At 45.2% G+C, this 16,538-nt stretch overlaps 1 protein-coding gene across 4 annotated transcripts in view; it reads left to right on the plus strand.

Moving 5' to 3' along the window:
* Nucleotides 1–16,538, plus strand: part of USP45 (ubiquitin specific peptidase 45) — a 2,611,314-nt gene that overhangs the window by 1,294,005 nt on the left and 1,300,771 nt on the right. For all 4 annotated transcript variants that reach the window (XM_044065130.1, XM_044065122.1, XM_044065103.1 and 1 more), the window contains exon 7: nt 1,363–1,458. In XM_044065130.1, the coding sequence (XP_043921065.1) occupies nt 1,363–1,458 (96 nt within the window). The remainder of the gene's footprint in view (nt 1–1,362; nt 1,459–16,538) is intronic.

The following is a 16,538-nucleotide window of genomic DNA, read 5'->3' on the forward strand; positions in this document are numbered from 1 at the left end:
GTGAAGTTCAGTCTTGATATAGGACAAGGTTTCTCACATCAGCAAAAATGCACACAAATTACTTGAAGAAATGAAATTTGTTTAGCGCTTTTGTCTCACAATAAAGACTTCATCAGAATACACTCCGTAGTTGAAGCACCTGGTATATAACCTATAATACCTACTATTTGTTCAGTTAAAAGGACATCACTGTTTCATAATTTCCTGTCATAACACGTCTATATAGAACTCATCAAATAAACCAAATGATTATGCAAAATAAAAAAAAAATCCTTCTTCCCCATTGAAACATTTTTACATATTAATTTATTAACAAAATTCATCGCCCAATTTGTAAAAAAAAATCACATTGTTACAAAACTTATTTCTAGTGGTGGATGGAAGAACAATCACAATAAAAGTTAAAAATGAATAATCATAATAATAATAATGTTGTTAGTTTTATTAAAAGTGGTCAAAATCCCATATATAACTCATATTTGAGTTTTATATGAAAGTGTTATGACAGGAAAGGATGAAAGTAATTTATGTGCAACATTTTGCTGTTGTGAGTAGCTTTACCGAGGTGCTTTTTCTGGTTATTGGTTTGGTTTGTGCAGTCGGTTTTCCACGTTACTTGGTTTAGGTGTAGGACAAGTTTTGGGGGTTGTACTTCAGGGGATGCTGTAATTGTCCCCCCAAGATTACCTGTTAGTGCTTGGGATTCTCCATAGTTGTTATGATTTACTGCTATACTCACCCTTTCTGAACATACTTTTGTGTGAGGTATGCAACATAACAGTAGATCCTCAGAAAGAGGTTACTGAAGCAGTAAATCTCTTCCTTCCATCTTGCTGTTCTGGGAGTTATTGGAAGCTTCCTATTCATGTTTGTACTTTTCAGGTATGTTTTGATCCTTTTTTAATAGTGCTCACCTATAGAATTTGTATTCCACAATCACATAGTCCCTGCAGAGCTTTTAGTCTTGAATAAATGAAGAGGGCAGTGATGCTATTTATATGCGAGCAAGTATGCCTGTGCCATCTGCCATCAGTACATGCACTAGCACAAGACTAGTGCTGACCTTTCTAGAGAATAAAAACAAATGTACAAAGAATGGTCTGACCCATGCAGCTTCATTGGTTAGTAAATCCAAACTGCTACAATTTAACATTGTTTTGCCTTCTCCTCAAATATCTGCTTTTGTTGTGAATACTGTATTAATGGAGTTACCAAGTTAAGTCTTAAGCACTTAATACTGTTTTAATGCATCATATTACCTGACTAAGTAGAAGAAAGGAATTAGTTTTGTGTATTTTTGACATGAATTTTTGCAGAGTAAAGGGTTAATACTGTATTTTATAAATGCCTACTTTCTTTCAGAATTTGGCTCAGACACACATTTTGAATGAATTAGTGCATGAGATTAAAGAGAAAGAACCAAAACTGAAGATCTCTGCACCTATAGAAACCAATTTGGTATGTATCTGACACATTGTTATATAAGAATGTAAAATGCTGTGGATTACCAAAACACCACTTCTAAATCTGAAGACATGATAATTGCATGATTTTCTCAGTTTTGATAGCTGCTAAGCCATTAATGAGGGCTCGTATTCCCACCATAGAAGTAATTTGGGTTTGCCCTATACCTAAGGTGAAACTAGCAGGAAGGGTCAGGAGTCATCTCCAGTGATAGTTTTCTGCTAATGAGGGAAATGTAGCATCACAGTAGGGTTCCCAAAATGGAGTTGAATTGAAGCTTTGTAATGTCACATCTTGCACATTGGAAGATTTTTACTGGACACCCGTTCCTTCAGAATTGTGTATCCACTAAGCAGAAAGTGTGTGAATGTGGTATAAATGCCCCACTTCATTCCAGCATACTGGATGATAACCCCAGAAGTTCTGTTTGTTGTAATCAGACCTCAGAACTGTCCTTATTTTGCAGGAACATTTTTCAGGCCTGGTTTTACCACTGCACATGATGTACCTAATTTTGGGAAATATGTCCATATTTTCAGGCTTTAATTTACATCTTTACGCAATTATCTGACTCCTACCTCATTACTTGAGATTTTTGAAGTCGTCTAGTCCACAAAAAACTGCACTACATGACTAACATAGTAGTGACACTAATAATTTAAAGTAAAGAGGATGCACGTCTTACATATTCTTTTTTCAGAAACCAAAATAAGTCAGCTTTTGTGGTAGCATTTTGCAATGCAGTTCATTTAACTCTACAGATTTTACACTGCCTCATTGATGATGCACTTGTATTTTCCCAAGATTTTTGTCATTCTGTTTTTAAATGTGTTTCTTAGTAGTGTCTCACATTTCCATTAGAAACAGGAAGACTTGTGTGCTATTTGGTACTCAGAATTTGTGCTAATTAAATATTCAGTTTTGTAGCTGGATGTACCTATGTCTGCAGGTTGAGGAGGTAAGGTTCTAATATATATGGCTTTCATATTTTCATGTAATTCTTCCATGTCATGCACATACTTCTATACCCTTTCTACACATTTGTGGGAAAACTCATTTTAATGGGTTTGTGGGATTCTTGAAATAGGGTCTTTTGCACTAACATAATATGCTGCAATAATTAATTTGCTTCAGACATCTACATGGCTAGAAAGGGTTCGGAGGCTTACTTAAAGGGAAAACTTATAGTCTGTGTAACAGTTTTTTTAAAGGTACCCTCTGTGCTAATTTGATGTAAATATAAATTGGATGTAGGTGTTTTAGTGTATTTGCAGTAGTATGCAGTCTTGGTTTTTCCATTGCAGGGCTCAGGACAGTGTCCCACTTACATAGCTATCCATTGGATGTAGCTATTTCACCACATGAGTGAGGGGAGTGGGTAGGACATCACCAGATATCTCCCACAAAAGATGTGGACAGCCAGGATCCACAGGATGATTTCAACTTCCATGACTGGCCTCAGCAGATTTATGGAGTAAGTCGGGGGGGGGGGGGGTAGAAGTGGCTGGTAAACCTGGAGTGGATGTGGGGGTCTGGGTGGTAGTGACATAAGAATGTTATAAGGGAGGGGACCCAAAAAAAGGCAATCTATATAATAAAACAGCAAATGCAAACAGAAGGGTACTGGGAGTCAGAGGAAGTAGCAACACCAGAAGGAAACAAGCTGTTGTAAGTTCATAAATAGTTACTAGGCTTGCAGTTTGGGAGATCATTGAGGAGCCTAGCCCAGTTTTCCAATTCCCCCAGAGCATTGTCTAGTTAAGTGACTTGCTCATGGCCATACATCAGGCAATTTAAGTCTGAGGAAATGAGACCACAGGAAGAAGTTTATTAACAACAATTCATAGACTTAATCCTTTGCACTGCCAGACTTTTTCTCCATGCTAACTGCCAGACTAATCTTCTTCACCAACACATTTTTTTCTTCAAATAATTATTTTCTGTTTCTTTCTTTCATGTTTGTGTATGCATACACCCCAGTTATTTATTATTTACATTTGTTTACCGGGAAAGTCCAACTGGGCCAGAAGCCCATTTTCAATGGCGGCCCGGGGAGAAACGCTCCACAGAAATATAAGCAATATACAATAATTAGATAGTACAATAGTATACATATAGTAAGATGCAGAATACATATCTTCTAGTTAGTCTATACAAAGTAGTATTCAATACAGTTTCCTAGTAGATACAGGTTCAAAAAGAAAAACACAAACATTTCAGTGAAGATCACTGTGAGAAAAAATAGTTAGTGGTGGGTACATATTAAATAATAATTATGACCAAATGAGAATTCCTTTATATATATGTATTTTTGAGTAGTAATAAACACTGAGGAGAGGGAGAAAATGAAATAAGGAGTGGACAGTGTGTTGAGAGAGTTGTAGATATCTTGTCAGTCTGGTTTGGCACAGGAGCAATGCCAGTCCGTGGATAGATGTTCAAATAGTAGTTGTTTAAAACTTGTATTATTCAAATACATTCTCCTCATTCCTTCCTGGTTTAATTAATATGCAGCAAGACATCAGTTACAGTATTGTGTGCACTTAAGGAGAGTTTATGTTCAAATTCAAATTTATGTAAGTGTATATCAACTAAGCATGTTACAGTGAGCACTGGTAAGATACATTTCTAAAAGAGCTGGGTCAGACATGGCTTTGTAAGTCAAGCAGAGATCGCCTCTAAGTAGGCGATATGAGACAGAGAATAGTTGGAGTTTTTTGAGTCTGTCCAAGTAGGACAAGTGTTTAAGTCCTAGGATCCTCTTTGTGAGGTACTTTTGCAGCCTCTCCAGTTGTTGCAGGTGTCTAGTAAGGTACGTGCCAAATGGGGCATTGTACTCTGATTGGTCTAATGACGGATGAGTAGAGGGAGACAATGCCCTCTTTCTTCCTGGATGCAAAACCCTTAGTAATGAGATGTGCCACATAGAAGGACTTTCTGACCGCAGTGGCAATGTGGTGGTGAAAAGAGATGTTGCTGTCAACCTGTGTTCCTAGATCTCTTATAATGCCTTCTGTGTTCAGTGGACTACCATTGATATGGTAATTCATGGGAACCGGGTTTTTCCCAAAGGGGATGACACATTTTTTGGCATTGAGCTTAAGGCCATGGTTCTGACACCAGTCAGTCTCAGTGAGGCCTTTCTGTAATATGTTAACATCACTTGGGAAGTTAATATCATCTCCCAAATTGCAATCATCTGCAAACTTTGTCAACCAGAGTCCCTTTGTGTTGGCCTGGACTTCAGAGAAGTAGATACCAAACAGGAGGGGACAGGACTAAACCCTGTGGGACTCCACTCGTGACAGTCTAACTTGGAGTCAGCTACTTTCACACTCTGGGTTCTATCTGTGAGCCAGTTTCCAACCCACCTAGTGATATACTGGGTGCCTGGCAATCTACTGATGTTATGATAGGTAATCGCAGAGAAAGAAGGCACACTAGTTATAGGAGACAAACATTGAAGTGGCAAAGTAGAATCTGCATAATGCAGCATTGTATCATATTAAAAAACACTAAGAGAGTAAGAGGGCAGGGGAATAAAAGAACTTTTTCATACAAGTGTAGTTTTACATTGTAATAGTACTCTCTGAATGACAAGAACCAATAAGAGAAGTAAGAAAAAAAATGAACAGAAGACATTAATTGTACTTCACTGTTGCAGTAATAACTTGTGCGATTTCCTGCTTGTGGAAGTCTGAGGCCGACATGAATGCTAGACACAGTGGACACCCGTCATCCTAATGCCCGGGTATTGGAGTTTAAAGGGTTGTTGACTGGTGCCATTTGTTCAGTTGTTGTTGCTGCTGGAGTCTGAACTGCCAGTGTCTCATAGGTAAACACTAGTCTATCAGACTGCAGACTTTTACAAACCTACCCAATCACTAGAGGGTCAGAATCAAACACTGTACTTTGTGTCTGTGAGTTAAGACCTTAATCAGTATTTGGTTTGTCCAAAGCCAGAAGACTTCATAAAACTAAGTACCCTGGAAGGAAGTGTAGTTTTACTATGTTTGGACTTTGCAAGAGATCTAATGTGTGTGTAGTGTATGGAAAGCAAATCCCCCCACAGGAACTTTAATTCTCTTTGTTTGTTCTGCCTGGGTCTGAAGCATGAAATGCTTAATTGTCCCCAGTTTGCTTATTTGAGTACTTGCACTATTAAGCACAGGGCTGAATCTGTGAAAAAGTATAGAGAGCAGCTTAGTCTGTGACCTCCGCCTGCCATGGGGGTCTTACAGTCCCTCGGTCAGTCTCTTGTGTAAAAGGAAAGAAAACCATCCTAAAGCTGAGTTAGTACAAGATCCCATGACAAGCATTGTCTCACAAAATGACTGAGATGATGAAGACATTTGAGGCTTCCTTAGATATTAGTCTTATGAAGATCCAAAAGGTGAATGGCTAAATCTTTAACCCAGGACAAAGAAGTTGAGTTTTTAACAGAACACTCGTATACTGCAGTGTTCAGGAGGAAAGCAAAACGTTGAAAGAACAATCTGGTTGCAGATTTTGTATTGATGATTAATGGAGAAGACCAAGAGGACAGAGCTCAGCACGCATGCAAAAAAAAAAAAAAGCAGATTTGGAGGGTATCCTGCAAACATTGTAAGTCTTGGACTTTAAGTTCATGAAGCAGCAGCCCATATACTGGACTTCCAGAGTCTTAGCTGAAGACAGAAAGAGATACAGGTTTTTATCTTGCTACTCCACCACCTCAACTAGGCTGTTAAAACGCGTGCAGTTTAGACTTGTAGTGTGATAGAATAAGATCTAGCAGCATTATAGAAGCCTAGAAATGTAAAGGACATTAATTAAAGAAGTATTTTTGAAACAGGATTGCACTACTTTAATATCTTAAGTGTCATCATGGTCATTCCTGACAGTGAAGGGATCACAGGCAGATAAGTTAATTGTTAGGTTCTTGTGCATCCAGCGTTTTGGGCTGTTTTTCTATAGAGGCTCAAAAGCTTCCACCAAAGGTGCAGAAGTGCTCCAATGTCTAAAAGATTACAGTTCCAAGCCTGGAATAAAGTGAAGAGTCAGCCCACCAATGAGGATGAAGCATTAGTGACAGATGGAAAATATCCCGTTGGGGATCCTTTTTTCTTGCTCTAACCAATGTCAGAAAAAGTTAACAATTGTCTTGAATGTGGAAAGCAAAAACCTCACAGAGACTTTCATTCTTACTACATCACCTGTTTAGGCCCAGACCACAATGTACCTCGCTGTTGGTTTTGTGCCTTGTTTAATGCCTGAACCATTCATCGTCAGGCTCTCTTTGTCACTAAATTATTTCGCTCTCGATCTCCGTATTCTGAAATGGCTTTGGTAAGCCATCGACTACCGATATTCCGAAAAAACGTAAGGATAGACATAGACCGCATAGGTCCAGAGCTGCCAGTGGCGCTTCCGTTAAGCTAATCGCCAGTCTGCTGGTACTGAGTGAGGGGCTTTCACAGCCCCTGATGCCCACTTCAATGGATTCACAGGCCTCTACTGAAACCCATTCAGACTCTGCCATGAGACTCTTCTTTGACTATGGAAACTGCGGATTAGACTCTGGGCCTAAAAAACTCGGTAGTTTTGGTTAAAAAAAGTTGTTGGTTTGAGTCGAACATCGGTTGAGCGAAGAACTGCCTCAGAAGCAGGTGCCTGCAGAGCGGCTCCGGACCCATTTAACTAAAACTACCGAGTTTCTTAGGCCCAGAGTATGCACTATGCCTAGAAAACCGACTACCAAAGTGCATGCACCTGCTCCCATGCTACAAAAACAAATGCTTAGAATGGCATAAGACCTTATTACGCTGATTAGGGGAAGTCAGCTTTCCCCTGCTAAGAAGAAAAGAGACCAGTCCCCTACAGCTTCTACAGACCAGGAGTCCGATGACTCTGAGATTTCTGATTATGAATACATGCCCTTATCTGCTTATGAGGATTCAGATGCAGAGGAATCCCAGCCCTCTGCCTCCCCTCCAGAGGATTTTTCTTTTGGTGAAACCTTGCATACCTTAAGAGAGCATTTCCACTGGGAATGCTAAGACTATCCTCAGTCCAAAAAGAGACTGAGAGAATTCCTAGAGTTGCCTCAGCACAGGCCTTTAGCAATAGCCCCTGTCCTGGATGATGTTGTTGATGTTTTTATGGAATCCAGTCTTACTCCTGACACTTCACCTCCTGCCCCTAGGAAACCAGACAGGTACTACAGAGTACCTGACACTCAAAATTTCTTTTCAAGAATCCTACTGCTGACCCAGAGATCATTTCCCAGGGACCTAAAGGTATCAAGGCTACTACAGCCAAGAATCCCACCCCTTCGGACAGGGATTCCAGAGCTTTGGACAGATGGGGTAAGAAGGTATATACCTCCGCAACTCTTGCTATTAGGGCACTGAATTGTCAGTTTCACATGCTGAAGTACCAGCAGCATATTATGGAACTTATTAAACAAAAAGTGGCAACCTTTACAGACTGTGCAGAAAATAAATAATTGCAGGAGCTTATGCACTGTGAAAGCCAACTCAGTAAGCATACTTTGCATTGTGGCTTTGACGCCCTAGAAGCATCTTGCCGGGCAGCAGTCACTGAATCTGTACTGAGAAGACATGCTTGGCTCAAGGAGCGGACCTTGCCAGACCATGTCAAATCAAAGTTACTAGACGCTCCTTTGAACAAGGACAGTTTGTTTGGCACCAAAGCAGAAGAGGTTCTTAAAAAGATGGAAGAAAAAGCTAAGTCTATGCAGACTGTTAAAGAATTCTTACAAGTGCAACCCTCTAGATTCAGTAGGCATTGCCCTTCCAAACACTTGTCCTTTCCAGCCCCCTCAAGGCTATCTCAAACTAGACCCAGGGAAAACAGACCCCCCCCCCAGACTACAGTCTCAGGGTATGCAGAAATCTAAGCAATGGAGTGCCTCCACCCCTAAAGCAGGGAGTGGTAAGCCACCTCCTTACGGAAAAAACTCACAATGACTTCTTTACTCCACTCCCCAGCCCTGCCGAATTGCTTGTGCCCCTAGGAGGCAAACTTGCCCTTCATGCAGAAAATTGGATGTCCATCACACAGGACTGGTGGGTCATCAACATTGTATTCCAGGGGTACAAATTTTGTTTCCATTCACTGCCAACCCCAAGCAGGTTTCCAGACGTTCCTCCAAACCAGTGGACAGAGGCTCAAAGCCAAGTAGCTTCCCTGCTCAATATCAGAGCTATTCAGCCAGTTCCATTAGAACAGAGGGGTCAAGGATTTTATTCCAGACTCTTCCTGGTACTCAGGAAAGAGGGCTTTTTGGTGCCCAATCCTAGATCTTTCAATTCTCAACACCTTCCTGGTGGTACCAAAATTCAAAATGCTTACCCTGCAACAGCTTCTTCCTGTGCTAGCCAAGGATGCCTGGTTAGTCACCCTAGACTTAAAAGAAGCCTGTCTACACATCCGCATAAGGGAGTCATGCAGGAAGTATCTACTTTTCAGGGCAGGATTTATACATTATCAGATCTGAAGTAGGTAACTTAATTTGATCATCAACCTGTGGGTATCGGATCCGACCCGGCAGCTTTCCAAGCTAGAGATCCGAGCTCCAAGCTCTTACCCCTTATCCATAATACCCTGCTACCTCCTTCCAATCCTCAGATCTTGTTTGCCGCGGCTTTGTCGGGCACGAGTTTCTCAAGCTCCTAGCATTTAGGCGACTTACAAGTAGATTTTCTCAAAATCTTTCTTAGCTTTTGGATGTGTGTGGATAGTATAATTTTTTAGTTTAAACCCCTGAGTTTTACCGTCCCCTCATAGTTTAAAACGTAGTAGACCCCCCTTTTCCCCTTAGGTGTTTGTGTGGGAGCGTGTGTGTTTTAGTTCAGAAGTCATGGCCGAGGCCCCAAAGACCATCTTTTCTAAGTGCATTAAGTGTGGCCATAAGCTTTCCCCAGCGGATGGCCATACTCAGTGCATCCTCTGCCTGGGGGTACAACATTTGTTAACGGTCTGCCAAATTTGCGCAGCCTTTAACCCCTGGGCCCTGAGGGAAAGGAGGAATAAGCTGATTCTGGTGTGTCTCCTACCCGCGGAGTCTGCTTCCTCCTCCTCTCCCTCAGTGGCTACAGCCGTGGCTGTTCAGCCTGCTGTCCCCTCTCCCCTGGCTGGAACTCAACCTCCCGCTTCTTCCCAGGGAGAGAGGGACTCTAAAAAAGACAATAGAGAGAGGAGAGAGAGAGAGAGAGAGAGAGAGAGAGAGGGGGAAAGAGAGGCATAGAAGCAACAAGCGGCAGGCCGACTCGGCCCCGCCTGCCAAGCTGCTCTCCTCACCCCAGAAGGTCTCTGGGCCTTCCTCCCCTCAGCTCCATTCTCCACGCTTCTAACCGGAGGAGGAGGCCCGACCATCTTCAAGGTTGTCGCAGCGGTTCTCCCGGCCAGCTTCGGTGGCCTCCTCTAGGTCGACCTGTAGCCTCTTTGACGCTGATATGGATCGGATGATGTCGTTTTCTCCAAACCCAACTGTAGATGGGAGTGCTGCTGCCTCCCCCACCTCCAGGGGGGGGAGTTCAGCCACACTTTTTGCCCCAATAGCTCCTTCTCCGATCCACTATCGGGTTTTTGAGCCTTCGGATCCGAGGACTCTCAGAGTCAGGGAGTTGGTGCCGATGGTTTTTGCTACCTCGACGCCAGCCATGCCCTCGAGTTTGTCGGATCCCCTTTCGGATCCGAGCTTTCGGGACCAAGAGCAGTGCATCGGATCCGAGGGGGCCAGTGTGTCTTCGGCTCCGTTTCGGTCGGAGCACACTTCCCTGTCAGGTCTGAGAGCTTAGGCTCCGACGCTGATCCCCACGTCTGATCCGAGGGTGTCAGCCAAAGAGCCCAGAGAGATCGGTTCACCCTCAGCTTTTGATGTGGTGGAGAGTGTCCTCTCGAGAGGTTTGAGACCCCCTGCTCTTTCTTCGGATCCCGTCCCCACTCCCTTGTAGCTGGGCTTGTCTTCCATCATCCAGTCCCAGGGACAGCCTGCGTTGACGCCCCAGCCTGTTCCACTGGCGGAACACGACCCTGTTGGTGAGCCCTCCTCAGACAGTCCCACCGAGGAGGTCCCTCACAAACGTAAGTGTAGGAGGAGGCACTTGGACTCCCCTGAGTCCCTCATGGAGGACACCAATTTGAAGGAAGGGGAAGGTTCCCCCAGGTCACCCCCCCCCACCGAGGACATTTCCTTTGGAGACATTATGGAAATGCTTCACCTAAATGGGGGGTGGTCAGCCCAAAAACCTTCCTCAGACGAGTCGGTGTTCCTGGAGGTGTTCGATGCAGGCCCAGCTACCTCTTGGGTGTCCCCTCTGGCCAACCCCATGGTTGACCACATCACTACCAGGGCATGGAAGGAACCGGATACTGTAGAGCCAATCCCCAGGGGGCCAGATAGGATTCTTAGTCCCCCTGTGGATAGGATGGTTTGGAGTAAGGGTTCCCCGGTAGATGCCATAGTGGTGGCAGCAGCCACCAAGAAGGAACTTGCCCAGGATAGTTCCTCGATCCATCCCCCTGGTAAGGAGTCTCGGACGATGGATCATATCGGGAAGCGGATGTTTGCTTCAGCTACCTTTTCCATAACGGTGCTGAATTATTTGGCCCATGTAATTAGACTTCAGCGGGATCTGGTGAAAGAATACGCTGAGTCTCCCCCTGAGCCCATATTGGCTGAGGACAAATGGACTTTCTTGGCTCGCATGGCCACTCTGAAATCTGTTTCAAACACATGTATGTGGCTCCTTGCCCATGCCATGGAGGAGGCTGCTAGAGCCAGCGGGTCCGGCATCGCCTTAAGGCGTCATGCCTGGCTACGGCTTTGTGACTTTGCAGAACCTTTCAAGGCGTCCTTCATGAACAAATCCTTCGGTTCTACCCTGTTTGGGAAGACCGTCCGCGACACATTGGTTCAGAGCGAGAAAGACAGGAAGATGCTGTCTGCTGTCGGAGTCCACTTCTCGGCTCCTCAATGGTGCTTTTCCAAGAACCAGAGAGGACAAAAGAAGATGTGGTTCCGGAAGTCTCAGCAGTCCCGTTACGCTCAGGACCCTTCGACCTTCAGAGGCAGAGGGAGACAAGGTGGGCGCCGGCCCAGAGGCAGAGGGGGGGGGCAAAAAACTTTGGGTCGTGGGAACCTTTTTCTGACCGACCTACACAGCAGCCCTGAGGGGTTGCCCAACTGCTCCTCTCTGGAGGCAGTTGGGGGGCATTTTTTGAAGAACTTGGCCCAGTGGGAGTCCATCACAACAGATCGCTGGGTGCTTCGAATAATATCCAGAGGTTACTCAATCCCTTTTATAAACCTGCCTCCTCAGTCAAGGCATCTCCCTGATGTACCACCCAGTCAGAGGGGGGCTGCAGCTTTAGAGGTAAAAAAGCTGCTAGAAAAAAGAGCCATCCAGCACGTCCCCCCAGGCCAATCTGGATTAGGCAATTACTCCAGGTTCTTTTTGGTGCCAAAGAAGACGGGGGACTTAAGGCCGATCCTCGACCTTTCAGCAATGAACCTCTTCATTGCCAAGGAGAAATTCCGGATGGTCACGCTTCAATCCATTCTAACCCTGCTGCAGGAGAAGGACTGGATGTGCACCATAGACCTCAAGGATGCGTACTATCACATTCTCATGGACAGGCGATCCAGGAGGTTCCTCCGCTTTCAGCTAGGGGCCAGTCATTACCAGTTCAGGGTCCTACTCTTCGGCCTCACTACAGCCCCCAAGGTGTTCACCAAGGTCATGGCAGTTGTAGCGGCCCACCTGAGACTTCAGGGAATACAGGTTTTTCCTTACCTAGACGACTGGCTCCTTACCACCCCCACCAGGCATCTACTCTGCTTAGCCAGGGATTGCTTCCTACTTCTAGCGTCCCAATTGGGGATCACCATAAACTTGAAGAAGTCATCCCTTCAACCAGTTCAAGTCTTGGAGTTCATAGGGGCCAGAATAGACATGCTTCAGACCAAGGCCTTCTTGACATCAGACAGACTTTGCAGTTTGACCTTACACGTTTTAGCCCTTCTTCATTCACCTGCCCCATCAGCGGAGTTAGTCCTGAGAGCTTTAGGGTCCATGGCAGCAGCAATCAATCTTGTGCCCTTAGCTCGCTTGCACATGAGGATTCTCCAGTGGACTTAGCAGGTTCAGTGGTCCATCCTTCACCACCCGTTGGACTTACCGATTCCTCTCAGCAGAGTTTGCAGAAATTCCCTCATGTGGTGGCTCCAATCTCGAGAGCTTCGGGAAGGTCGACCATTTGTTATGCTGCAACCCCAAGCCACGGTGACCATGGACGCTTCTCGCTTTGGGTGGGGGGGGCATTACACGGGCAGAACTGCCCAAAGTACGTGGACTCAGACAGAGACCGTTCTGCATATCCGTGTTCTGGAGATGAGGGCGGTGCTTTTAGTGTTGCAAGCCCTTCATGCCTTTCTCCCTCCAGGGACTATTGCAATTCAGTCAGACAACATGTCAGTGGTCTGGTACATCAACAAACAGGGGGGAACCAGGTCTTACCCTCTTTGCCGAGAGGCCACGAGAGTTTGGGATGGGGCGATATCCACCAACCATTTTCTGTTAGCAACAAACATTCCGGGTCGGTCCAACATCCTAACGGACAAACTGAGTCATACTATCCTCTCACCTTATGAGTGGTCTCTGAATCCCTTAGTAGCGAAACAGATCTTCCGCAAGTGGGGTCAGCCTTGCTGCGATCTCTTCACGTCACCTTCCAGCGCGAAATGTAACAAGTTTTTCATTCTAATTCCCCCTTCGGGGGAAAGACCCAGAAACTGTCTAGTTCATGCTTGGCCACCCGGTCTTCTTTATGCTTATCCTCCTCTTCCGTTGATAACAAAATTCTTACAGAAAGCCCATCGGTTGGGGAACAAGATTATCCTCATAGCCCCATTCTGGCCTCATCAAGCCTGGTTCCCATGCCTACGGTCTTGTCTTATAGCTCCTCTCTGGATCTTGGATCCCATCCCGGATCTGATATCTCATCCTTCAGGATTGATACCCCCGAATCTGGTCGATCTCAAGCTCTCAGCGTGGTGGATCCAGTTCTATTGGTTGCTAGGACTCCCGGTATCTCGTCTGCAGTCAGATCTATCCTGGTAGCGACGCACAAGCCTTCTACCAGGAAGGTTTACAATAGTAAATGGAAGCGGTTTTCCATTTGGGCGTCTCATAGGAATTTGGACCCTTTCACTTTCTCATATTTTTCAGCAAGGGGCCAGTTCTTCTACTGTAAAGGTTAAAATGGCTGCCATCTCCCATTTTCACATTGGAGACAATCTGAATCCCCTCACGTCCACCAAGATTTGCAAGACCTTTCTGAAAGGTACGTTCCTCTTGAGTCCTCGGTCCTTCAGGCTCTGACTGGACCACCTTTTGAACCAGCAGCTTCTGTTGATTTGAAATTCTTGTTCTGAAAAGCTGTCTCTTTAGTAACTATTACCTCAGCTAGAACGGTGTCGGAGTTTCAGGCCCCCTGTATTAAAGCCCCGTATCTCGTTTTCCATAAAGACAGGGTCTCTCTCAGGACTAACCCATCTTTTCTACCTAAAGTGGCCTCCGAGGCGAACATCAATCAGTCCATTAATCTCCCAGTTTTTTCCCTAACTATCAAAATAAAGGGGAGTACAAACTTCATTTGTTAGATGTTCATAGACAGTTACATTTTTATTTACACAGAACAGCTGCATTCCGCAAGTCTGATCAGCTCTTTGTTTCCTTTGCAAAAACCTTCTTGGGTAAGCCTGTGTTGAAGGTGACTCTGGCCAGATGGATTTCGAATTGCATTCTGCTCACATACAAACTATCTGGCCTGCCAGAGCCTACAGGGGTTCATGCTCATTCTACCCGCTCTATGGCTACATCTGCTGCATTCTGGTCGAGAGTTCCCTTGGATGACATTTGCTCTGCGGCTACTTGGCCATCCTCTCATACCTTTATCTCTCACTATAAATTGGATTTAGTGTCTAGAGGAAGGGTGGCTTTTGGCTCTCCAGTGCTCCGGAATATCCTTCCTTGAGGACCTCCCAAGTTTTTTGGTAGCTGGGGACTCTGTCCCACAGGTTGATGATCAAATCAAGTTACCTACTTCAGATAAAGAAGTTATGTACTCGCCATAACGTTCCATCTGAGTAGGTAACTTCATTTGTCAGCAACCGACCCTCCCTCCTTCCCCCCTAACCTGGTTCTTTGATTACCTGTACCCTAGGATGGGTTTTCAGGTCATTTGTTAATCCTTAGGTTAGGATTCTTCAGGTTGTTGTTTTGTCGTTGTGAGGTTATATAGATGGGCAAACAAGATCTGAGGATTGGAAGGAGGTAGCAGGGTATTATGGGTAAGGGGAGGAGCTTAGAGCTCGGATCTCTAGCTTGGAAAGCTGCCGGGTCGGATCCGATACCCAGAGGTTGCTGACAAATGAAGTTACCTATTCAGATGGAATGTTATGGTGAGTACATAACTTCTTTTCTCTGCACTTCCTTTGGCTTATCTACTGCCCCCAGAGTTTTCACAAAATGCCTGGCTCCAACCATTGCATACTGCAGGCAGAGAAATATCCAAGTTTTCCCGTACTTGGATGACTGCCTGATTCAGACGGACAGTCAGGAATTACTATTGCAGCACCTGACATTTGTGAAACCCCTTCTCACTTCCTTGGGGTACACCATCAACGAAAAGAAATCAAAACTGGTACCCAGTCAAAAGATTGTATTCGTGGGAGCAAGCTTGGACACATCCCAGATGGCATTCCTTACTTCAGAAAAACAAGTCTATATGACAGCCTACTTCAAACAAATGGCCACCAGAACCCAGCTATCTGCAAGAAAAATACTGCAGGCCCTAGGGTTCATGGCCTCATGTTTACTGCTAATACCATATGCAAGACTGCATATGAGGAAGCTTCAGTGGTACTTAAAAAGTCTTTGGTGCCAACATTCTCAGGACCTGGAAACAGTCATTCCTATCATACCCTGTCTAAGGACAAAGTTCCTTTGGTGGGCAGAAGCATGCTGCCACAACATGGGACTGCCCTTTTCTCAACCACATGCCACCCAGACCCTATCCATCAGACTATGCCTGGGGAGCACGCATGGACGGAAAATGCATTCAGGGCCCTTGAAGCCCAAGTCAAATTCATCTGCACATCAACCAAAAAGAGATGCTAGCTGTGCAGAATGCCCTGACAGCTTTAAGATCCCTACTCTTTCCAGGACAACTGCTAATAAAAACAGACACCACCACAGTTATGTGGTACATCAACAAGCAGGGGGGAACCCATTCCTTCCCACTCTGCAGGTTAGCCATGGCACTATGGCACATGGCCTTGGACATGCAAGTCCATCTGCAAGCACAATTCCTGCCAGGCAATCAAAACTCACTGGCAGACGACTTAAGCAGAAATCTCCTAGACCCACATGAGTGGCAATTGGAGCCCAGCACCTTCAACCTTCTGATTCAGAAATGGGGGACCCCAGAGGTGGATCTCTTTGCCTCCCCCTACAACCACCAGCTCAGCAAATTCTGCACCAGGAATCCTCACAGCAGGGCCTGGAAAGTGGGTAAATCTCTCAATCTATGCCTTTCCCCCTCTGCCCCTTCTCTCAAGAGTACTACTCAAGATAAGACAGGGCAGACCCAAGGTAATTCTGATTGCCCCGGACTGGTCACGCCTGCACTGGTACCCACTCCTGCGCTGCCTGTCACCGGTGCCACCCTAGCACCTACACCGGAACCCAACCCTGCTCTCTCAGCAGGAGGGACAGATTTTGCATCCACAACTGCACACCCTAAATCTTGCAGCCTGGCTTATTCCTTGAATTCTCCCTCAGCAACCTAAGCAAGCAGGTGCTTGATGTCATTCTTGAAGCCAGAAGACCCAGTACAAGAAAATCCTATGCTGATAAGTGGAAAAGGTTCTGCTCCTGGATTCTGTCTAAAGGAGAGGACACAACTCTGCCCTTCCTGCCTCTAATCCTGGATTACTTAACATATCTACTCCACAAAGGCCTGTCCTCCTCCTCCATTAAGATACATGCCTCAGCCATTTTGGC

This window comes from Protopterus annectens, chromosome 1.part0 (genome assembly GCF_019279795.1).
Source record: "Protopterus annectens isolate FY-2018-M chromosome 1.part0, PAN1.0, whole genome shotgun sequence".
Lineage (NCBI taxonomy): Eukaryota > Metazoa > Chordata > Ceratodontiformes > Protopteridae > Protopterus > Protopterus annectens.